Here is a 25129-nt window from a genome sequence, read left to right as displayed (position 1 = left end):
TCCCGTAACTGTCACTGCTGGCCCCAGTTTCCCATTGGCCCTAACCAACCATGAAATTTTATCATTCAGTGATGCAAGGATGTATAAAGTGACCGTTTGTACTTGCAAAGGTCTGACTGTATCATTGCTCTTTTTGGAATGGCTCTGGAATCAACTTGCAGCCTAGCTTTGTAAAACGATCATGATTAAAACAACAGTACATGCTTTGAGTAATGACAAGGAATAAAGAGGACACAAAGTGTGAGGGCTAAGATTATCCAGACCTCTTTTAAACTAAATACAGCTCAAGGAGATGTATTACAGCTATTTCAGGCCAAATGTGGGTGTAAAACAATGTGATCATATAAAATCCAATCTTTATGGTCAGATCTCAGAAATGCCATTAACCAGACATGTGTTACTGCTGGAGCGTACAGTAAGAGACTGTACGCTATGGTATTATTTTGTGTGAAGTTTAACATGGAATAAACACACCATGGGACATGGAAACTTTTGGGATCTTGGCCTTCAGTCTGACAGGCTCATGGTCTCTCTGGTACTGTAATCTTGTCTTGGTGTGTCCTTTTATGTCCTTGTCAAGTGGCTGTTTTTGTGTTTGTCAGGTTGCATTTTGCCATAAAACAGACACATATTCATGACTGCTCTTTAGCTGCTTTTTCTTTGGACCCCTTATTTCCAGACCGATCCTTCTCTAGTGTGCGAAAGGAAAATAGGACTGTCGGGAAAGAGTTGAGGCAGCGCTCGGGTCAAGGCCCTCCAGAATTACTGATGTCGTAGTCTGATCCAGAAATTTTTCTCACAGGGTAATTAAACTATACGACGTGTGTATAAAGTGGTTCAGGCAGGAAATCCATCTCTGCTCAGCTCAGCACCTTCCTTCCCAGCCTCCCCCTTTCCTCCCAGTGTACACCTACACCTTCCTGTAGCAAATGTACCATTTTGTGCAAAATGTACGCTTTTGTTCACACTGCACACCAAACGCAGATTCGTGCTCATTTCACTGCCCAGTTTTCCTGCATCCTGTGCACATGTCCGTGCACACGCATGCTTTAACAGAGTTTGTTCTTCACTTGCACCAACAGGTTATTGTTACAAATTACCGAGACAGGCTAAATGAGCTCCAGCAGGCATAATTTAATTACTCTGGGCAGTATAAAAGAGTCTGACTGAGCAGTATTATCCTCTCACTGGAGTCTGCTGTTGGGCCAAGATTTCACTGGTCTACAGCAGCAACTCATTCAACAGTAATATCTCAGTCAGTAATTCAGAATATATTTGAAATAATTGAATTCTCATGCAGTGAGCTTGCATTACTTTAAGTCAACAATTCTTCAGTATTCACTCCCCTACCCTGAATTTTTTTAAATTGGCTTTATATCAAATGACTACATGTAGTGTGGAACGGGTCAATAGTCACCATGAGCAGCTGCAACTCCCTATTTTCGGTTTGGGCTGTTAATTGATACATGGTTCAGTCACTTGTTTCACAGAGTGCGGTTGTTTTGCAAGCTTAAAATCAAACAAATGTTTTTTTTCTGTGACTGCTGGATGTCAACATGAATGAGTCTGGACATAGTCCAGAGTTTGCTGTTCACATATAATGAGCGCGGCAGGAGACTGTCTGGGTGAGTTGCGTTCACAACAGCAGGAGAATCTCTTGGGACTCCAGGTGAGGTGGTGAAGTCTGAAATAAGCACGCGCGATGCAAAGACACTCGCCTATTCACTCACCTCGGATCTTCCACAGCTGTGGATCCTCTCCTGCTGTGCTCACACTCGGACATTATCCAGAGATTATACTGAGGAGTTGGCAGGAGGATTTGTGGAAAATGTCCTGAGAGACTTGTGCAGACATTTCTGTTCTCACTTACAAACTACAGAGAATCTCTGGACTTAAGTGCATGTCTAATGTTAGCCTAAGATGATTTCAAATAGTTTCATATTTTCTTCAAATTCATTTCCTCAATAAAAGTGTGATGGGACACACTCATTAATGTGTAACTATACAGCCGGAAAGCTTATGTAGAGCAAAGACTGAAAATAGGGAACGTTTCAAACTGTTGTATTTCTGTTTGGCTGAAGTGGGTAACCCTGTGTTCATAATGAATATTTACAATTACAATTATTCAGCTTTTCCATCCTCTGTGTCCTCACAGTCTTTCATCCTCTTCTTCAAAACGGTGGTAAATGTGGTGACTGCTGCTAATGATTACTATAACTATTATGTAATAGGTACCAATCACAGACATCTACTGTAGCATGACGCAGTTTCCCTTATGAGGCCAAGTGAACGCATCACTATTTCCCCTCAGACAGAGTGGCATGGCAGCACCAGCAGTGAGCCTGCTGGTAGACACTGTACACACATTTCTTGTTCTGTTACTAATGTAAACACCATCCAATCCTCCGTAAGCCATGTTATTCAACCGCTATTTGCAATACTGTTGTTTCTTTGTGCCCTTCTCCCACAGTCCCAAACAAACAAATTCATTTACAGTCATATTTGCAAGACTATCATCAGAGCTGCAGAGCTGGGGAGTGCTGTGAGGGCAGGCCGTGTGTTGTTGGAGCTCTATGGTGGACTACAGCAGGTTTTCATTTGCCAGTTTTCTGGCAGCTGCGGCCCGTTCTTATTGAAAACATCCCATGGAATTTCCTGATGCTGCCGCGGCCTAGACACCGCTTCGCACACATACACACTCACACGTGTGTTTGTGTATGTTTGTGACACAAAGTCAGATGATCCGCAAAGATATTTATCACCAAAAAAAAAAAAGTGCTTACTGTCAAAAATACACATGTACTATTGTTTGTTTTGAAGTCTGAGCCTCTATGGATTTGTTTGCTGAAAGCGGATTTTTTTTTTTTTTTGGAGTTTATTTAACAATGCAAAGGCCCATAATAGCCCATTGTGCGTGCATAGAAGGACCATGTGTTTTTCAGTCATTTTTTTGTGGTGTGGCATTGAAGTGATGACTGAGGGAGAAAGCTTGCCAGGGCTGCATGTCAGTGTCTCTGGGGCTCTTCCTCCCTTCGTGCGTATCTGCTTTTCCTAGCCTCTCTGTCTGTCCATCTGTCTTCAACCTCTATAGCTCTCAATTCAACTCACCTGTCTCTGTCTTGCTTGCCACTGTGTGTGTTTTACGCTGCTATCTATCACCTCCGTTTGTCCTCTTCTTCTGGTGCTGTCTCGCCTTTCATTAAGCTGACGCCGCTGCGAGACAGCGGCGTCTTCTCCTTCATACGGAGCATTTTATGAAATGATGGAGCTACCATGTGTGCGTCATGTGTTGTGCTCTGCACAGCAGAGAAGACAGATTGGGAGGAAGGAATTGAAAGATATCGTTAGTTCTTTCCAAGTGACAGTTTGGGCTGAGCACACATTGAAATTAATTTTTAACAGGAGTGGGGTTTGGACCAGAAACCACTATTGCTTTTTAAAGAGTAATGTATGTCACTGCATATTGGTCTAATAGGTTCTCAGTGAGAGTTAAAACATCTCTTCTAGCACTGCACACATATATTTAAGTAACTCCTTTTTAAGTGGACCCACCATGCACCAGAGAATACTCAAAATAATTTGTTCATTTAAATGCATTATGTTACCATGTGAGGAAAGCTGATTCAAAATACTAATACACATACATAATCAAATACAGTAACCACATAAGTGGAGCAAATGTGATACATATGCAAAGTCTTTGAGATGTTGAGGAATACAACTTTGTGACACACACTTTGTCTTAAGTTAAATCTTAAAACCTGGTAGAGTTCATTGCTTAAATTGAATCAGTACAGTTCATTAACTTGTTCAAATATTAAGCACGTCATTAGAAAAAAAAAGAACATCCGAAACTGTATTTAGAGCCAAGAAAATGCTCAATGTTACATTTCATAAACACGTGGATGCTTCAGTTGTGCTTCAGTTGTGCTCACTTTGATCATTTGAGCTCTGAAACTAAAGACGTGCATATACAGCAGAATGTATGCAGAGCAGGGAACACTAGAATACAAAGGTCCACTTCTTGGGGCCCATACTGTACAACTGCTGGTTTCCCAGCTTGGTATTTAATTGCATTCACCTGTTGTCCCAGGTGTAAATAAAATACTGATTAAATGGCAAGAATGAAAACCAGCTGGCCTCCAGTCCAGGTCCTGAGAAATGACGGCTGTGAAACATTGGTTTCTGCCGGCACAGACACACACGCACACACACACACACACACACACTAAATCACACAAACTCACATTCGCACACAGACATGCACATACAGTTCACATGGTAAGCTACATTCACAGTTACATGCCTCCTGGAAGGCCTGTCTGTCATGTGCCCCAGCAACACACACACACAATTGTTCTTCCATCTTTGTGAGGACACTTGTTAACATAACGTGTCCCCTTAATTGTCCCCTTATACCCTAACCTTAAACTTCCCAACTAAATGCTTAACCACTTAGCCTCAACCTAAATCAAACAGAACCCAAAAAACACCCTTTGATGTTGTGAGAACACACACATTCAGCATAGTTATATGCTCACACACATATGTAATCTTTTATTATTCACACACACATGAGATGTCACAGGCACGTTGGCACTGTGACACTTTTCCACCTGCTCACAAGAAAAACATTGCCGTGTTTTCTTCTCAATTGCAACTTTAATGAGATGAAAAAGATAAAGTCTGCCATGTGAGAAAACAACAGCTTCTTCCATTACGAGTGTGTGTCTGTGAGAAAATAATAATAATCCTCACAAAGCAGCTAAGAGAAATAAAAACGTGGCTGTAGGTTTAGCTCACCTCCCTTTCTGTCTGTGTTTCTTTGCACCTTTGTATTCCCCCGTTCAAAACCACTTTCTCTTTCTGTCTCAGTCCTTCTATGATTTTCCCTCACCTCGCCCTCCTTCTTCACTTTGGTTCCGTCCACCAGGAGAACTTTACAGACTACCTCAGTCTAAATATTTAAATGTGGGGAATCACTTTAAAAGCGTCTAACACTGAAACCACCGAGCCGTCCCTTTTCAGCCTGTCTGACATGGACCAGTGTCAGGCCCACCGCATGCAGCAGCTGGCCTCAGGTCCTCTTGATCTCTGTATTTGACCAGAACTTCAACCAGAACCTGGATGGGAACAGCCCCGTCAACAGCTGTCATTAATAACACCTCAGAGAGGTGGATATCGGACCGCATGCATAGGAAGTGAAGTCATTATGGAGATGAGGAATAAGTGAGAGTTGTGGAAGGGTGGAGGGGGAAGACTCCACATTATTCCCCTTTCTCCAAACCTAGATCCGGACAGAGTGGTGGAACTTACCATCCTGTCTTTTTAGGTTCAAGTGAAGGTGATGCTCTTTCTTTTTTTTTTCAAGGCATTGCTTCAACTGTTTCTGAGGCATTGTGCGTAGTTAAGCCTCCTGTTAATCTGGAGGCTGTATTATGTGATTTATAGAGCGATTCCAGCGCAGCAGAACTGTAAATGGAAATGCACAGCAAGGCGTTGGGATGCTGGGCCTATTAAAATCGTTGCTGCATTACTCATAGGTTGTTCAGGGAAAGAGCGATAATGCCACACAGAATAAGTCGGAGAGAGACACTTTATAACAGACAATATATTGTAAATACACATACAATTAAATTTGATACTGGCCCATTAGCAGAATGTGGAAAAAAAAAAACCTGACTTGATGAAGAAATGAAAACACACATGCTTGGTTATTTAACTGCTTAATGAGTATGAAAATGATCTAAATCATAGACCGTGACCTTAGCAGTCAACAGATCTCAATCCAACTCCCACATTTCAGTCATGCATGCTTATGCTATTTATGATAATGGTGACAGATTAACCTCAAAATCCACAGAAATTTTTAGCACAATTTATCTTCATTTTCTAGCTGACAGCCCTGGATTTATTTGGGCGAAAACTGTTGACAGCAAATTTTAGCTGCAGCTGCATCTTGCATTAGTGCACACGCACGCACGCACACGCACACGCACACGCACGCGCGTACATGATATGAATATACAACAGTTCACAAGTAATTTGACTGGACGAGAAGCATTCCATAACTGCTGATAACAGCAGTGGGCCTTTTAACTGTAGTATCACTCCACTTGACAGGTGTTCATAATAATAATCATTAATTACACACTGTCCAGACATTCATCTAGAAATAACATGGCGTAGAAGAATGTTGGGCGTCAGACAGTCAAAAGTCAAAACCTGTCCATTTTTAGACATTTAAGTAAGTTACCCAGCTAGCTTGTTTCAAAAGATGACAACATAACAAATACAACCAAGGCTTGAGATTGGAAGTCAGGAGAAGCCAAGGGATTTTCAGGAAACATTTGGACATGAGTGTCATCCAACTGAGAGCTCAGCCGCTGAATCCAAGGTCACAGTAGAACTCTCTTCAGGGTTTCCTGGATCAGCTTATTTCTCCAGTCTTGTTTCCACACAGAACAGTCTTTCAAGTCAGTTTACGTTTTTTTATGAGTTGATCAAAGGTCCTAAACTCCAGAATGTTTGCTCATTTTCCAACGCTCACTTCTCACAGCATTCATTCCTCCTTAAACTTCCTTGTTTGTTTCCTTCTTTTTTAGCTCTCAGGTGTGACTGATTTATCAGCTCCCTTCCCCCTTCACTTCCTGCTTTGGCAATTCATTCATTCATTCATTCATTCATTCATCTTCTACCACTTTATCCACATGAGGGTCGCGGGGGCCACTTAACCCTATGGTCCATAACTGGGCCATAGATGAACAACCAGCCACTGTTTGGCCATTTTTCCTTTATTTTCCTTTCTCCTTCTTGTTAAATACATTTGAATTAAATTATGAAGGAGAAGGAGCAGGATTCTATCAAGCAAACATCCCAGTGTGTCAGTACTGATATCTGCGGCACTCGACCTGTGGCCGTGCTGATGTTAAGAACAGTGCTACCTCTCATGTGATATTGCTTAAGGATACATTAATATATATCTGTCCTCTTTTAAGCCAAACTTTTTTAGTAATGCAATTTTCGATCAACATATGAACCACTGCTCTTCTGCATCATCAAAACAATAGATGAGACAATATTTTGGGGTGGGGAAACACTATGTTCATTACACAAGCGGAGATTGGAGACTTGATGATGCAAAGGGGCGGTGCACCACCTGTCATGCCAGTTTTCCCTTTAATTTGTCACCCACACACATTTACAACACGTGTGCTGATGAGTGGAAATTCTTCGATCATCTCTGTCTGTGTAGAACATGCACACAACACAGAACATGTTCTAAACAGCACACTCTGAAGGGGAACACGCCCTCGTCATCTATTAAGTATTTTTATTGTTCCTCTCTGTTTAATGGGTTTCCCTCACCACTGTACCGCCACCCCTGTTTTCCTTCATCGTCACATCTCACTTTCATGTGTTGTTCAACTCGCTCGGAGGCAACAGCTTGTGTTTGTTTGGACGATGATGTAGCAACAGTACCCAGCATGCACTCCCCTCAGTGCAGGGTGTACTCCAGTGTGATCCGTCTTGCCCATGGGTAGGATTTCTGTATATCCTCCCTCCACCTCCTGTCACCATCAATCTTTGCTCAGTCTCGATCTGTATTTTTTTCTTCCTTTCTTGTTTTTATTCACTTAATCTACCACTAAATTGGCGTTTTATGATCTCCTCCCTACTCATGTTCTCTCATCCTTTTTCATGTTCTCATATGAGGTGGTCTGAGCCATGTGGGATGTTCTTAAACAACTTGTGCGTATCTGTTGATCCAATGTTTACAAGGTGTAATTGCAAACATATTTGTTTGTACAAAAAACTGAAAAATAACAGAATGTTCTTCCTGTGTGCACTTTTTTTTCAGTTCTTTCATTCAGGGCTGCTGTACCAAATTGCTTGCTGTGTTTTCTGTCTTCATCTCCTCCTCCTCCTCCTCCTCAGCCAGGTTCTCTTTGCATTTTGAAAGTTGTCCAGAAGGATATAGAATGGGAAGAAAAGAGCGGTGGACATAAAGAGAATAGAGACAGAAAAGATGGGATGAAAAGGGGAAACATATATATATATATATATATATATATACGTAGAGAGTGAGAAATCAAAATGCACTGAAAACCAGACGGGCAAAGCAGCCTTAAGAGATACGGTTGTGTCTGTAAAGACAAGAGGAAGGCGCAGGAGACATGAGGTGGCAACGGTAAACATAAACAGACAATAAACAGACAAAGTGGTGGAATGTGGATGTGGAATACAAAGAGTTGCTACTGTAAGTGGAAATCAGGGATGGGTCATTAACTGCATTAACCAGAGGGGAAACACTCTAACTAAGTGTACACTGCAAAAGGTCACAGTGGATTGTGAGCAGCATAGCTCAAAACAGAAAGGATAAATTGATTTTGGGGATGTACTGCTGTGGCCCAAGGAAGAAATGATCAGACTCTGGTGATACAGATGTTTGTTTTTTTAAATATATATTATAAACCTTATGAGATATGAGAATGTGGGAAAGTGGACAGCCTCTTAGTGCTTTCTGTTTTTTTTTTAATGCATAGCATTATTAATGTGACGACAGTGGACTGACAGGCGCATAATGGATTATTTGGCTAAAAGAAGTAGTACAAAGCCACAAGACCACAAGTAAGTTTGCAGCTGCCTTAGCCTTAGCATGCAGCTACAGATCACTTTGTAAATGAATGACTGTGATAAAAAAAAAAAAAACTAACGATGAAGATTAAAGCTGTGCTCCAGTTCAGCTCTGTATAATAAGGCATGGAATTACACTTTACACATGATTGCTGTGCATGTTTAGAAATGCTGTGGGATGCTTTAGAACATACTGTGTAATCAGCGCGTACACCTAGAAATTACACACATGTTGTGTAAATATTGATGAAAGCAAAATTGCTTATGTACAGTAGGAAGTTGTGGATGATGGTGGGCATGCTGCAGGAAGACTTTGATGCCGAAATCAGGGTTAACACTAATTATGTAAGTAAATACATCCAGTCAAGTGCCTCAAATCACTTTTCAGTGTTTTAGTATTTAACCAGGACCACAATCTTTCCTCAACTCTAAACCAAGAGCTCTGAGTGCCTGAGTGTAATCATAAAAACATTAATCATGGGCAAAAAAAAAGAAAAAAGAAAAGAGGTCACAGCTGTAAAATATCAACACAATTTACAGATGGTGATCATATGGCTCTCGGAGGACTTTAAAAAAGGAACAATGAGTTTTAAATCTTCACAATAACACTAACACTCACAATAACAAATAGTTTTGGCATTCCTGGGTCATATTTTTTAATTACGATTTTAGGGGGGGTGGAAAGAGAAAAGTAGGACATGGGGCTTTTTCTGTATTATGGTGTTTGGACATTGTTTTTTAAAGTTTAATTTTGCTTTATTCTTGATGACACATGTTGATCCGGTCAGTGTGTATGTGCTTGACATTCAGCACATTACATTTTGAATTTTTAATTGAATGGTTTGTTGGACCTTTCATTTGCTGCAGAAGCACCACAGTGTTTACTCTCTGGATTACTCACAAACAAACACACGCGTTTGTGCAGCTATTGCATTCATTTTAACAGCCTCAACAAAACATTATCCCTAACCTTAACCTGAATCTAACACCAATTCAAATCTTACTCTTCCCAGTTCCTGTTACAATACAAGATGTTAAATAGCTCAGAAAAAGACATACATTCATAGCTTTTCCTGACTTGTGAGGCTAACACGATAAGTAAGGAGGTGGTAAGTTGTGGCTGCATGTTTACAGAGACAATCACTGGAGTTTTTGTGCTCAAGCTCAGCTGACTGAGTGAAGTATTCGTGACACCGGGAAATCAAACATTCAGTTTAACCTCACACTCACTGAGCACTCAAGAGGTGTTCTTCTCTCCCCTGACATATCTGCTTGTCACAGATATGAGGGGTTGAATCTGTCAGCATGCAGCCACTGTATGGAGGAGGAAAGGATGGAAGAATAGAATGAAGAATGTTGAAGGAAAGAAGAGAGCAATATGTTTATATTATACAGAAATGTGTTTCAGTGAAAACCCTTTTGATGTAAAACATTTGATAAGAAAAATATTCATTTTCAACTGATGATGAATCAAAATGAAACGTTAAGAGATCACCTCAGTTATATTGTATTAGATTCACTCTTTGACTCTGGAGCTAATCCCATGGTTGCACACATTTTCCCTGTAATCTGTCCAGTAAATTAAATATTTCAGGGTGATGGAATCACTGAAAAACCAACCACCACTGCCATCAATTAAAACTTGATTTCTTCATTTTCTATTTTTATTTTTATTTTTTAATCTCTCCTGCATGTTCCATCTGTCACTGAAAAAAGAAAACAGTTGACAAAAAGTTAATTATTTTGGTAACACGCAAAGCAATTAAGTTAATTCAATATAATTATAATTACAAGTTGATTTAATATTTATGTTAAATAAAATTGTCTTCATTTAACTCATTCATTTGAGTGTTAGCAACTGAAGTAGTTTTTAGTGTGCAGTACTTGGTGATGACATGCAATTGTTTTTTGGTCTCCTTTATTACTCATTTTTGGATTATTAAGGATAGGATTTAGGATATCCCCGTTGGTCAACACAACAACACACATGTACATATTCCCACCTTTTCTCAGTCAAGACCTCACTCTCTCCCCCGACACAGTTGTGACAAGCTTCCTCTCACTCTGCAGCCTCTCCCCCAGCGCTGCCTTTGAACTCTGCTGCCAAGAGAATGTAACGCCGCGTGCCTTTTTCTCTGACTTTCAGGAATGATCAGGAACATTATCATGATGAAATTGGCAGGGGGTGAGGAGCTGAGTGGGAGCAGAGGGGCCCAGCAAAAAGCAAGCGAGAGGCTTGAATATTGTCAACATGTTGGTAATAAGCTCCAGTGAGTCGAGGTGTGAGCGTGTTTGATTTATTTGTTACCTCTTTATGATTCTCTGGCATAAACACTGACCTCAGTCCTCATGGAGACCAAAACCTGCTCCTAATGAGGCAGAACGTCATTTCTGAGGAAGTAGTTAATCTGAATTGTGGTTAGGTTGAGGTTAAGGTTAGGCATGAACTGGTTATGGTTAATGTTAGGGATAATGCTTTGGTTAGACTGTCCAAATGCAGTCTCAATGCAGAGTCCTGAGAAGAAAAGCTGTGCAAACCTGTATGTGTTGAGCAGGGTGTGATTTCAGGGTACATTACAGTTTGCTGCTGTGTTGAGTGACGTGACGGATTATTGGATGGTGGGAGAAGTATAAAAAAACAGCTTTCATCAGTGTGGGGCTGGGGCCCATGTCTTTGATGTGAGCTCGAAGGAATCATGTACATGGTGAAGGAATTGTAGAGAGAGGTAGGGAGCAGTCAGGAGGTTGAGTGTCTACAATATGGGGTCATTACAGAGCAACAAGTGGGTCCACTACATAAGCTACCTTACATTTGGATAGACCCTGTTATCTAGCTGATCCTCCACAGTCCTGTTTCTTTTGACACCACAGCCACAGTCTCATCATTTTACCACATCAGGCCACTTCCTGAGAATATAGTAAATGTAGTATCTATAGACTGCACATAAAAGATAGCACTATCATGTTGTTGGTATAAAGGTGTCTATAAATGGATGATTTTCTGAGTGGGTGATGACCTGAAGCAATCTCTCCATCGTTGAAACGCTGTATTGAAATTGACACAGGTTTTATTGTGCTTTATTGTTTTCTGTTAATGTGTTTTTTAAGGTTGCTCTGCAGTATAGGAAGTTATCGCTGTGGGTTAGTGCAAAGGGCGGGTCAATGTTCAAGTGGGAGGTCTGTGGTTTCCTCTACTCTATGTATGTACTGTATAGCTCGATGGCAAAACTGTACTAGTGTAAAGTATGGGAACGGCATCATATAAACACACACATTGTACCATTAACTGATGCTGAAATAGCAACCTTTCCACTGATGGGATGTGTATGCACAGCTGCACAGGAGAGCAGCTAATGGGAACGCCTTCGCTCTGTGAACTGTCCTGTGATTGGTCAGTTTCCCATGTCATGGGCCAGATTTCACCAATGCTGGAAACAGAGTTCAAAGAGGGTGCATAATTCTAATTCTCTTTCACATCAATTGATGTGTATTATGTCGAAAAAGGTGAATACAAGTCCTCTGGTTTTTTGGCCACATGTGCTTGTTTCTCTGTGAGCAGTATAACTTAAAACTCGCTGGGGAACTGAGCTGCCTTGGTGGAGGTTTGTGGTCTCTGAGTGCTTTCTCTCAGAGAGCTCTCTATTATTATTCATTATGGCCAAATATATCCTGTCTACCTCTGCTTTAAGTGACCACCAGGTATTAGAGTCTACCCTAGATAATACAATTTATGATCCATATGTAATGTCAACAGCATGGTGGCGATACAGAGCAAAGTCTCTTGGGATACATCATCTGAGGACCATGAATGTCTGTACAAATGTCTTCCAATCTCAGACTGAACCGCTGTGGAATATTAAGAAGCTGTTTTATTTTTCCTATAAACACGATCAGATTCTTACTACTCAAAGAGAAAACAACAACTTCTTTTTCTGTCTACTGTCAGGCCACTTCCTGGGGAACCACAGTGTGCTGGACATCCTGAGGCAAGAAGGCTATGAGATCATCCACATGCCCTCTGATCATCAAGAGCCAGTCGCTGAGTGAGTAAGCAGAGAATAGTGCACTGTAACAGATGTGTCATGTGTTTACAAATAAAAAAAAAAAACGTGTTAGTGGGGAAAAACAGTAAAAATAACCTGCAATGGCTACCCTTTTAACATCTGACCACAACAGCCAATAGTATTGTCTCTTATATTGAATACAGTGTGTGACATTTCTGCATTTAAATGTCTAAAAATCCATGGAAATCCATTCTATTTAAGGTAATGGCCAATTTGTTTTGGTCACCTTTTACCATCCACTCAACAATCTCTGCTATAACTTAATTGCAAAACCCTTCAAAAAGTTATAGTGAGGAAAGAAATGTCCAGAACCACTTGGCCAGTGTGTTTATTTTTATTTTTTTATTTTATTGTGTGTTATTTGTTACTAATGGATCAAGATTACTCACTTTCCGCAAAGGGAAATCAAGCGAGACTACAATTCCCTTGATCATACTCTGCTCACAGACATAATTAAACTAGCACTTTTGCTATTGTTTTCAATAAGAGACCCCTAGTGGTAGAAATGACATACTGTGTGTGTGAGTTATGTGGAGTGGTTGGTTGATTCCAGTTTTCTCCAGGTTGCAATCACACATTACTTTGAAACCAAACCGTGGATCTTCTGATCTGACAAGATAATGAATGGAAAAAGACGAGAGGAGTGTGATTATAGCTGTGTGTACGAACATCAGATTGTTGATGATATGGTAATATAGACTGTAACAGATGCTGTCCAAATTCTGCTCTGCAACAAATAACGCTAAGCTATGCAGGAATGCTTTGATAGCTCATCAACTCCCTCACCTTCCTCCCTTGCTCTCGCATCTGCCGGCCAACGGCAAGCTGCCAGTGGAGGTTCTGTCTGTTCTCAGCAGCCACTGTTACCACAGTCAACACAAACGCATAATATACACACATACATGTGTGTTTGCAGGGTGAGAGGAATGGTGCACAATGCCAAGGAACAGGGCTGCAGGGCTGCAGGGCTGCACGCGCATGCAAACTCACACACCTCACACAGAGGCTTGGCTTCTCTCCTGCTGAATTTCTTCTACAAACTTGCTTTATATTACAGTGTATGTGTATGTGTGTGTGTGCGTGTGTGTTCCTATCTTTGGCACAGAGCCGCTCCCCTCTCAGGCTGATCCATGGGTCCATAAAATAGTTATAAGAGCCATTTGAATCAGTGTGGAAATGGAAAAACAAGGCACAACAAGGGGGGAATCTCTTTGTAACAGTAAAAACATCCCCGTACCACCATCCAGCCGGGGCTTTTACAAACGTCTCACTGCCAATTACAGCGGCTGTAAACGTAGCCTCCCCGTTTCCCTCTGCTCTGCGTGCACAGTTGTGGGCTTTAGCCAGTGGCTCTGGTTTAGAAGCTTGACAAGTGGACTGACTTACTGTGGTCACAAAACGCTCGTGTTTGCTGCACACTCATACGACCACACACTTTATACGTGTGCATGCATGCTGACACTTGCTGATACGACAGGTGATGGGACAGGCAAAGGAAAACACCACAAGATGGCTGCGTGAGAGGTGTTTATGAAAACTTCTTAGCCTCAGACCTGGAGGGTTTTCGACTCGACTGGCAGAAGGTTCTCTGAGAGTGATTATATGACTGACTGACAGAGCAGACTACTGCTGGGTTTGGCTCCACAGTAGCTTGACCACAGGCCTGGAGCTATCATCACCCTAACCAAACATCAGACCTGAATGGGTGTCTCTGAAGCCTGTAGTAAAAGTGCAGAGCATCAGATTTATGATCAAGCAAATTAAAAGTAAGCAGCGAAAATCACGACTAAACCAATCCATCATAACATATAATGTTTATAATCTGATTTTTCATTTTCATTTTTTTTACTTCCCACTGCTTGTCTCAGTGCTCATGATGTGTATAATTTAGGCTCTTTTTTGATGTTCCACCTTGAAACACAAAGCTATGCTGACAGAAAAAGAACAAGAGCAGAGAAAGTATGAGTAATGGGTGGAAGAAAGAGGAGCATGGCAAACACTTTGGAGGAGTTGGTGATTCTGGGTGGTCTGCTTTGGACAGATGTCAGTTTTTGACGCACTTGTCCAGTCACAAGACTTACAGCTTCCTCAAACATGGCCTCTTGAGTATTTTGGTCATTCAGTACAGTGTTTATATAGGAAGGAATCCTGTGTGGCGCTCATATACTGCATTTGACTTAATTGAAAATGGTCTAAAATGTAAATGGAGTAGAGTGTTCAGGGACCAGGGAAAAAATAGCATTTACTCTAAAAAAGGGGGAGTTTTTAGAGAAGCTAAGTTCAGAAAGGGGGTTTTTAATTAAGAAAAAATGATACTTATTCTCTCTGTCCTGTTACTTCAGGAGTAAACCAGCTGAAGAACCTGCAGCAGGGTCCAGTGAAGAGAGCACTGACTCAGCCACTGTGTCTCCCACCGGCTGGCAGACCAGTCCATCAGAGGTGGATCTGGAGGACCCAGAGGACATTCCTGGACTGGGTGGTGAGGAGCTTCCTCACATGCTGCTCCCTGACAGCCTGAGCCAACTGGAGGAATTTGGGCGACACAAGCGGCCTCGCAAAGCCCACCGTGGCCATGGGCGACCCCGTCTCTTCAGTGACCTGTGGGTTCGCATTGGGGATGGGTGAGAAAATCAAGATAACTTTATTCGATTTCCTGCTTGGTGTGTGTGTGTTTTTTTCTTTTTCAGTAAAAAAAAAAAAAAAAAAAATCTTTTTCAATAAGGTTGAGCAAGATTAATGTTATTGAAGACATTAATACATAATATAATATTATTTTCCACCTTCCTCTTGTTTCTCTCCCGAACAATTTAATTTTTGGGAATATGAATTACACAAAAACTCTAACAACCAGGTTTTCAAGGAGAATTAATTCAGACATTTTTAGTGGGCTTTTATTTGTTTTCAGTCATACTTGCTTGCAGCTGGCTTGCTTTACTCGAGCAATGTTGCAGTTGCCTCCATCTGTCTTGACATAAAACAATTCATGTGTGCACAGCATGGGAAGTATGTTGCTGAGTAGCACAGTAAATACTGCTGTACTAAGAAACAAAGCTTAATCAGCGTTGCATGAACTCGTTTGACAATGGTTTATGTGTAAGAGAGATTTGTTTATATTTAAAAGTTATGCACTTACAGCTTTAATTTTTCCCGCAGTGAAATTGAACGTAGACAGACACAATCTGCCTCTCACACATCAAAGGCAGATGAAATTCCCTACCACAGTAGCTATGGCAACCCAAAACAAAGGCATATGAGGAGGAAATCACATCTTCCTTACTCGTCCAGTTTTCAGAATTTAGCAGATGTGCTAGCCACATGTACATGTGTCAGGGTCTGGTCAACGCTGCATGCAGCTTTAATTTTTTAACTTTTTTTAATGCAAGTTTTAAGCAGAACCATGATCTCTTGTGTTGTCTTTTCTCCAGTACAACGGCACCAACAAATGTGAGGATAATCAATGGCTATGTGACAGTGGAGCCTCCACTCACCCATCAGGAGCAGCACAGACTGGTGGAGAGCTACGTCACAGAGCGACAGGCAGCTCCATCGTCCTCCGTGTCACCTCGTCCCAGCTCAGCTCAGGCAACCTCAGTCCACAGCACCCTCACACTATCTTGTCTTTTAGCCTGGATCTTATCAAACGTGCTGTTTACCTCCTGACCACAAGACACAGCGTTATCTCACAGACAAACACTCAGACACTATGTCGTCCGTACAACAGCAGTGGAATGTACCTGATAAACAACAGGAATGACCATCAAAACATACAAGAGGTTTTAGTCAGAACATGATGTCCTAAATTGGGACAGTCCTGCTGCTGTTTGGCCTTCACCACAGCAAGGGCTCCAACCTGCCGGAATGGCCAAGTCTCAAAGTGTGTGGAATAAGCTCTCAGCCATGGGTGGAGTCTTCAAACCTCATGAAAGTATTACCATAGAATTACAAACATGTAGCACAATGAAGACCTGTGATGCTGAGGAGATTGTGTGGTGGAATTGTCGACCTAATAAAATGTAATACTGTATAGAAAAATAAGACTGACATTACTAATGAGAACAAACCATTTTTATAACGCAAAAAAAGTCAAAGAATACTGTGTAGAGGGTGGTACACGCGTCACCACTGTTGTAAATTGTCCATTTTGTTCATAAAGAAATATTGTATATTTATTATTTCTTGAAGAAAGGAGTATATTTTCTTGCTTTTTGAAGAAACATGAAACAAAAATAAACTTTCAAAACCAATCAAGTGTGCAATGCTTATTTCTCTCCACCAGAGAAATGATTTATTTTGGTGGTAATGACATACAGTAAACTCTCTGTGGACTTAGTGTGTTGTATCATTATTCAGTTATTATTCATTCATTTTGACATTTGACTAATCAAAATGCACCTTCCAGTGTCAGACATGTGTGCATTTCACATGTATATATACCAATATACAGTGCTTAACAAATTTGACCACCTGTCATAAAAATGAGAAAACATAAATATTTTAATAATCTTTGAAAAAGGTGAATACAAACTGAATTCATTTTTTTTCTACCCAAATTTGAGGAGTGAGAAATTAATCTAGCATAATATTCAACCACTAAATCTATTTTTTTTTCTGTTCAGGAATGCAAGTAAATAACTATAATTTGACATCTTAATCAAGAAATAATAATGTGCTTTACTATTTTTTCTGGTTTTATGTAAAACAGTAAGTTTGAAAATTCATGGATAACAATAATCTACATACTAGTGTATTAACCGTTACAGAAACATAAAAAATGATTTTGATAATTACTAATTTAGGGCAGCTGTGGCTTTGGATGGTGGTCTAATACATTTTTAAGCACTGTAAATTGAGTAAAACAAATCTTACCTTAAGTAATTACACACAAATGATGTGTTGAAAATATAACTTGCAGTTAAATGTACAGTTATCAGTGCAGACTGAGGTTAAGTGTAACAGCTTGTGTTAATCTGCCCTCTGCTGGTTGAGCTGGAGAAAGACTTTCCTCTAGCACGGGGTCTCTAACATGTGGCCCACCACTCAGTATCAAGTGTAAGTGTCTGTTTAGGATTTTTACAGACCTGTGTGTGTGTATGTGTGAATATTATTTAAACAAACAGTTTTATTTTGAAATTCTAAAAAAACGTTTCATGTATTGCTGTATCATGATGGAATTTTATGCTATAATGTAAATTGAATCATTCCATCCAGGTAATTTTCACTAAACCAGTTCATTGGCTTAATTAGTTGATATTTCCAAGTAAAATGTAATTGAGTGACATCAGTGAATCTGGCAACCTTCTCCGCATTCGGAGCATGACGTCAAAAGCCCCGCCCCGCATTTCAGCGGTTTTTCGTCAGGCACGAACTACACGTCCATGGTCCACATCTCTACTAGATTGGCGGAGTTTGACTGAGACGGAACGTGACTAATATGGAACCATGAAGGTAAGTTTTAAGCGAAACAAACTTTTTACGTTCCTGTTGGCTTACCTGGTTAAATCAGTTTCTCCGCACTGAAAGCAGCGGCGGCTGCGGCGCTAGCAAATAGAGTATTTTCCTGGTAGCTAGCTAACTAGCTAACTAACTTTGCTGGCACGAGGTATGTCCTTTTCGCCCTCATTACATGAGCTCGTGGTTTTATCAAATCTGGAAGTGGTGTGCTGGCTGGAACGAGTGAATTTCATTGTTACATGATATGCGTTTTACAGAAATAAGGAAAAGTTGTGCTGTCAGCTCTGTTGACCCCCCAACCACCCCCAACTCCACTATTCGACCGTTACAAGTCACTGAAGTTGAAGTCCTTTGACATTTTCAATTGTTGATACTGATACAATAGACTTGAGTTGATTTATGATTGTATATGTGTATTTGTGAACGCATAAAAACGACCATGGTCTACTTTGAAATAATTGCTGTCATAAAAGTTTTTTTTTTCACCGCCTGGAGGTGTGTAATAAAAAAAAAACAAACAAACCGGATCATGGGGTATGCGGTTAAATTCGTTCCAGTAATATTTGTATATGTGCAGAGGGTGATCCACACGTATTTCTTGATTTGACTTTATGTGAAATGTTAATAAATTAAGGCACTTCTTTTACATTTTTTTTTTAAATATTACAACAAAGCAGGTTTTAGTTATTTATTCGTTGCTCATTCGTATTTATTTTCAAACTTATTATTGATGTATTAATTGTCTGCCAGCCATTTTCAGAGCAGTGGTCGAATTGACGTCTATAGCTGTCAATGGCAGCCAATGAGTCAACGACCTGCTGTGTGGAGTCGTACTGGCATCGTGAACACGGGTCAGATGACGGTGTGGACTGTGGAGCTGTGACCGTGTGTTGCACTGAGACCTGCGCTCACATCACCACTGACTCCCGGGGAGGCTGCTTCTCTTATCGTCACTATCGTTCATAAAGTTACTGATAAATGTGATAAACACATGAAGTAGAGTGAAATAATCTGGAGTTATAAAATTACGTTTAACACATTGTTATTCCTAAATATGATCATGAGTCTGCAGGTTTTCTGGCCTGACTTTATTTTAATATTTGATGATTATTATATTTACCATAAATTGTAATTATAATGATAATTTAGATTTATTTGTAAGCCACCTATACAAAAACAGAAATTTTGAAATTTAAACCAAAATAAAAAGCATAGCAATGAGACCAAAAATAATATTCATGGTTAATATTCAATGAAATTGTTTTTTTTTATTCATCATGAAAGTACTTAATGTTGAAATTATTTTCTTGGACAATGATGTATAAAATCTCTGAGTCCTGTGACAGTTATTAGCATACAGTATATCAGTGAATAGAAAATCAAGCAAAAATTGTCCAAGAAAACAACATAATTCCTGTAACAACACTTAAAAGCCAGAACCATTAAATTGATCATTTTAACCTGTAATGACGTCATTATACTTTTCAGCTTACGACATTCACTATCGTTGGTTTTGACGTTCATTTACAAATCCATGGTTTAAAGCCCGAAGCAAACGTGCAATCAGTATTCATGAAATCCACTTGCACATGTTAGTAACGTACTCCCATCATGCCTTTCGCTCTTTATGGACATGCCGAAGGGGAGGTGCTCTATCCAGTTCTTATAATACATCCATGCCATGGAGTGCATTGTCACTTTAGCTAGATTGTACTTGTAAAACAGTGCCACCTGCTGATGAAAGGAAGCATTATTGAGACAAATATAACGTCTCACAAATCCTTAACTGTAGAAAGAGAGGAATGCGTGTGCTGGCGATCCACAAATGTGGAATCACAAATGCAATTTTCAGTTTTACAAATGTCATATTATTTGTAAAAATCAATATACAATTTACTTATTATTATTATTTTTTTTTTATGTGTGGATCTAAAAACACGCATGCAAATCCAGACATACTTGTAGATCACCTTCTGCACATACGTGTCGATCTGTGCGACTTTCACGCAAAGACGGTCTCAAAAATCCATGACTGGAAAGAGAGGAATGTGTGTGCTGGCGGTCCACAAATGCAGAATCACAATTCACAAATGCAATTTTCAGTTTTACAAATTTAATATTATTTACAAATACTAATCTATATTTGTAAAAATCCATATACAAGTTACAAATTGGATTTTTTTATTTGTGGATCTCAAAACACACATTCAAATCAAGAAATACGTGTGGATACCCCATAGCGCGGTCTCCGTGTACACGCATTCAGTTTCACTCAAGTCTTCACATAGACCTGTATTAAATGCAACACGATACGCTGGACCATGAAACCTCAAACGTTCGCGGACGGTGCGCACAGGTCAGCGTCGCTCACAGTATGGGTACAGTACGCCCGACTCTGTGGGAGCCATAACTGTGCTGGAGGAATGCATTTGTCTGTGTAACTGTTTTTGCTTATTCTTTCTTAACTACTTTCAATGACTTTCCCTTTGAAAACTGTATTATAACAATAATGTCACATCACATACACCAGCAGTTACCCTGGTCTAACCAGCAGGTTATGTTATTTGTTATGTACTTATTATATAGAAAGTATAACTCTGTTGTTGTCACTTTACAGCGCTATGTAAAGTGAGTTACTGCTTCTTGTCATTACATTTCTGTTTTCCTTTTAGACTTGAACAGGAAGTCACAACAGTCTTTAAGAACATGAGGAGCATCAGCCTTTGTATCACAATAGCAACTACTTAGGACTACAAAAGCAAGACACCTGGCCATACAGGTAATATTACAAAATAATGTACACATAATTTGTAATATCCATCCATCCATTTTCTACTGCTTTATCCCCTGAGGGTCGCGGGGAGTTCTGTGCCAATCTCGGCTGACATAGGGCGATGGGTGGGGTATACCCTGGGCAGTTCACCAGTCCATCACAGGGCCATATATGTAAATTTAAAAAAATTTAATATCAATGTGCATCCTTGAGTTAGTAGAAATTAGGTGAAAAGCATATAGATAACCTTTTTTTTTTTTTTGTACAGAACATAGGACCTTCTGACTGCTAATTTGGACTCCACGGCTGACACACCCTGAGAATGTCAGCAAATGTCCAGTCTCTCCACAAGAAAATGAAAGCACCAGTGTTATTTTTATTTTTAAAAGAGTCAGCTTTTCTGACAGTGATTTCAAGTGTTGCTCAGTTTTATATAAGTCCGTTCCGTCCTGAACATCCTGAGAATGTCTTTTGTTTTCCTTCTCAATGAATTTCTGCCTATAAAATCCATGAGGAAGTGAAAGCTTCAGTGTTTTTAAGTTTATAAAAGAGCCCAATTGATGGAATTATAGAATTAGAAAATTTGCGCTAGCAAGACGTTCTATGGCCATGTGTTTGTGGTTATGTTATGTAGCAATTTAAATATATCTATGCCATTTCAAATGTGAAATAAAAGTGTATTTCAAACAACCCTTAAGCTGCACATATTTGTTTTTGGAAAATATTGAATTATTTAATAGAATAGTTAAAATATTTACTTAATTCAATTAATATTTACTAAAACATTCATAATAAATATTACTCAATTACATAGAATATAACAAAGATGAGTAATAACACAGAAACAAGAGTAACGTTTTGTTGGGTTTTGTAATTAGATGCAATGGTATAATTATAAGTAAAGTTACAAGCTATAGGTGAGTATTGCTAGTGCAGTTTACTTTGCTTTATAGATATAAACTGCACTTCTCTACTTCTACCGCTAAGTGGGGCTAGAGTTCTAATAACGTCACCGTTCACTCACACAGCACTGCTTTTAAAATAGCGCTTATAAAGGCCTAATACTATTACATTGGCAGGTAGTGAGAGACACCGCATTTTGAACAACATATTAAACAGATAAAAAAATTCATTAACCCTGAAATGACCGTGAAATGCAATGATAAATTGTCTTTTTAATTTTTAAGTAAGCACTTGAATCTAATAAAAATTGTATTTATTAATCTAATCTGAGGTTAGAAACACATATTATTTAGAACATATCTTAACAGCCTACAGACAAAGTATATTTATAGATTTATTGTTATATATATATTTTTTTAAAAGTACATAAAATTGTTTTTGCTATGTTTATTACATTGTCTGGTCATTTTGTTGTGAATTTGCAAGATAACCTAAATTGTTTACGGAACATTGGTTCCGTTTACAAACATGTTCAAAATAAGATTTCTTTATTTAAAGATGTTTAAAAAATGACGTGAGATAAAAGGGATTCTGTGGTTTTATAAATGTATGATAAATGTTTTTTTGAATTGAATGTTACATTCATGTGCAGATTTTATTACCAATTTATTGGTGTGACAAAATTAATCACTACTAAAGTAAAATAATAAGGGTAAGGGTATTTTATGAGATTTATAAAATGTATTAGATTTATGATGAAATCAATCTAATAGAAACAAATATTTAACATTTTCTATAATTATAAAGCTACTTTTAATTTCACACTTATCTTTAATAAGTGTCTTCCCCTCCCTTACTGTTGCCCCTTAGATGGTGTTAAAATGTCAAGAGCAAGTTTTTTAGAACAAACTGCTTTTTCGCCCCTTAAGCCAAGACAGGACAATATTTGCCTTAGCTAGAATACAATTTTCCCTGGGCTTTGGGGTGTTGTTTGAGGGAGTGGGGGGGGACTTGACAGGGTGCTCTGAGGGCTGACCCTCACTTTGCTGGGGATATGCCGCCAGCCGCATATAAATAAAAGATTACAGTGGAAAATCAATTTCTGAGCAAACTCATTAAAAATGCCCCGCACCTTAAATGATTCCCATTTCCTTCCATTCAACCTGTTAACGGCTTGCTGTCCCTGAGACTGACCACCCTACCCCCACATCCCCCACCCCTTCCTCCCACCTTTCCTCCCTCCATCCTTCCTCTGCCCTGTTGCTCTCCCCTGGTGGTAATTACTTGCACAAGTCGTTTTTTGCCCTTTGATTTGCACCGTTTCACAAATGAAGGTTAAGTTTGTTTAACCGTGGTGGATTTGCCAGTCATGTTAAAGCATATAATGTGGCAGGTCCTTGGTTTCTCCATACAGCTCCAGCACTCCCTGGCCTGCCCCCACTCCCTCCATCTCCTTCCATGTTGGCCTGTGCCTCCTGCAAGGGAGGGGGGGGGGGGTTCCAAGGTTAAGGCTCACCCAGCCTGAGAAAGCCTACAGTGAATCAGACTTAAACATGATCGGAAGGGAAGTTGTTGAAAAATAACCTCTGATAACAGGATTAAAAATCAAAGTGTTACCCTTGCCCACAAAATTGAAGTTATAATTTCAGCAAGTTGCTAAAAATGGGGAGGAAGAAACAGGGGATAAGTGCTAAAAACAACTCTATCCTCCATAAAAAAGAGGAGGAAATGCACGTTGAGACTGAGACACACAGGCATTGGAGTGTTTTCACATTTCAGTGCTGTAGCCTCATCTTTGATCAATACCGCTCACAGATTGAAAGTCACCGGAGCCAAGGTGAACATCGATCTCAGGCCGCTGGAGCTGTTAAGAGCATTTCAAGTGTGTGTTGCTTGGATTGTTGAGCTGCAGCTCACACGCACACTGTTCACAGCAATGACACACGGAGGAGTTTGTTATCACACAGCAAACACACCCGATGACTTTAACTATAAAAGCAACATGCTATTGTCCCTCAGTGAATCAGGTCCATTGTAGCGACACATGTGCTCTGCAAAAAGAAAAAAAAGCCACCTAAGAAGCAGTGGTTCTTGTCTGCTTGTTGCTGAAGGATGTTTACAAAATTTCATTTTTTTTTCCAAAAATGCCGGATCTGTAATTATGTGTTGTAGGCAACGTCTGTCTACTCTAACCATGTCCTGTGTGGTAAACGCTTCCCCATATTTCACAGAGAGCTTTGATTCTCTGTCTAGCCGAGGGCAGCCATAAAGCTTTGGGAAAACAAAAGTGTGTTTAGCTCTTCTCTCTTTAGATAATCCTGCTGATAGTGGAGGCCGAGTGGTGCTGTTTGGTGAGCTTTGCTAACTCATCTGTGTTTGTGCTGGTTGAGACATTATTCTTTACCATTGTATTTCCACCCTTGAAGATGTGCGGCTTTGGCCCTGTGGCCTTGAGGCGAATTAACGCAGGTCAGGTGCAAGTCTCCAAGGCAAAGCAGCGCCTGGTGAAGATGTATAATAACACTGTTGGTAGTAAAGAACTCAGATTGTGCTGGCTTTGTGATAATTAAAAATGGTCAATAATTAAAGAATGGCACTGGTTATTTTAATCACTTACTGAACCATTAATGTTAATTATTGTTCAAGAAGGTATTATTCGTATTGCAAAGGTTAGAGGAGTGTTGTCAAATGTGCTGGAAATAAATCTGTGAATCATAGTGTAATTACGGCAAGATCATGCTAAACACATGCAGTCCACGTTGCCTTACTGGTTCTATATTCCTCTGTGCGGTATGGCAAAATAGTTTGTTTTTTGAGTGCAGAAGTAGTAAAGAGTGAATGTGTACCAAGGAGAGTAAAGTAGGTACAAAGGAGATAGGAACACTGTGTGTGCTTGTGTCTCCATGTGTAAATGTGTGTGTGTGTGTGTGTGTGTGTCCTTGTGTGTGCATTGAAGAATGGTGGTGAGAGTGTTGTGTTTCACAGTTTTTTGCCATGATGCACTGCTTTATTATTCTGCGCAAGGGGCACTTCACATGCGGAATGGGTTCTCTTTGATATCGACAGCAGCTTGAGGGAGAGAGTGCACTCAAAAACAGGCGCAGGCGAATTTATTCTGGGAAAAAAACAGATAGTTGTGTACTTCCCTGGCAGTGGTTGCTGCACATGCGAAGAGCCAACTGCTTTGATGCTCCAGCAGTGACACTCCATACGCTAATGAAATATGGTAATTACAGGCACATGAAAGCCCTCCTAGACAGAGCCGGAGAAAGGGTATAAAAAACAAATATGACTTTTTCCA

At 39.9% G+C, this 25129-nt stretch overlaps 1 protein-coding gene and 1 long non-coding RNA gene across 2 annotated transcripts in view; both read left to right on the top strand.

The window, feature by feature from the left end:
- The window catches only part of trabd2b (TraB domain containing 2B), a 63018-nt gene extending 46073 nt beyond the window's left edge, over window positions 1-16945 (top strand). The window contains exons 5-7 of the mRNA XM_058639453.1: window positions 12584-12680; window positions 15044-15322; window positions 16127-16945. Coding sequence (XP_058495436.1) covers window positions 12584-12680; window positions 15044-15322; window positions 16127-16361 — 611 coding nt within the window. The 3' untranslated portion in view covers window positions 16362-16945. The remainder of the gene's footprint in view (window positions 1-12583; window positions 12681-15043; window positions 15323-16126) is intronic.
- Window positions 16946-18018: 1073 nt separating this feature from the next.
- LOC131465912 (uncharacterized) lies at window positions 18019-21616 on the top strand. The gene is made up of 3 exons (XR_009241352.1): window positions 18019-18146; window positions 20825-20931; window positions 21194-21616. It is a non-coding gene; the product is annotated as an uncharacterized LOC131465912 (long non-coding RNA).
- Window positions 21617-25129: the final 3513 nt, after the last annotated feature.

This window comes from Solea solea, chromosome 9, assembly GCF_958295425.1.
Source record: "Solea solea chromosome 9, fSolSol10.1, whole genome shotgun sequence".
In the NCBI taxonomy this organism is placed as follows: domain Eukaryota; kingdom Metazoa; phylum Chordata; class Actinopteri; order Pleuronectiformes; family Soleidae; genus Solea; species Solea solea.
Note: the sequence above shows the minus strand (reverse complement) of the source record. Positions and strands in the feature narration are given on the sequence as shown.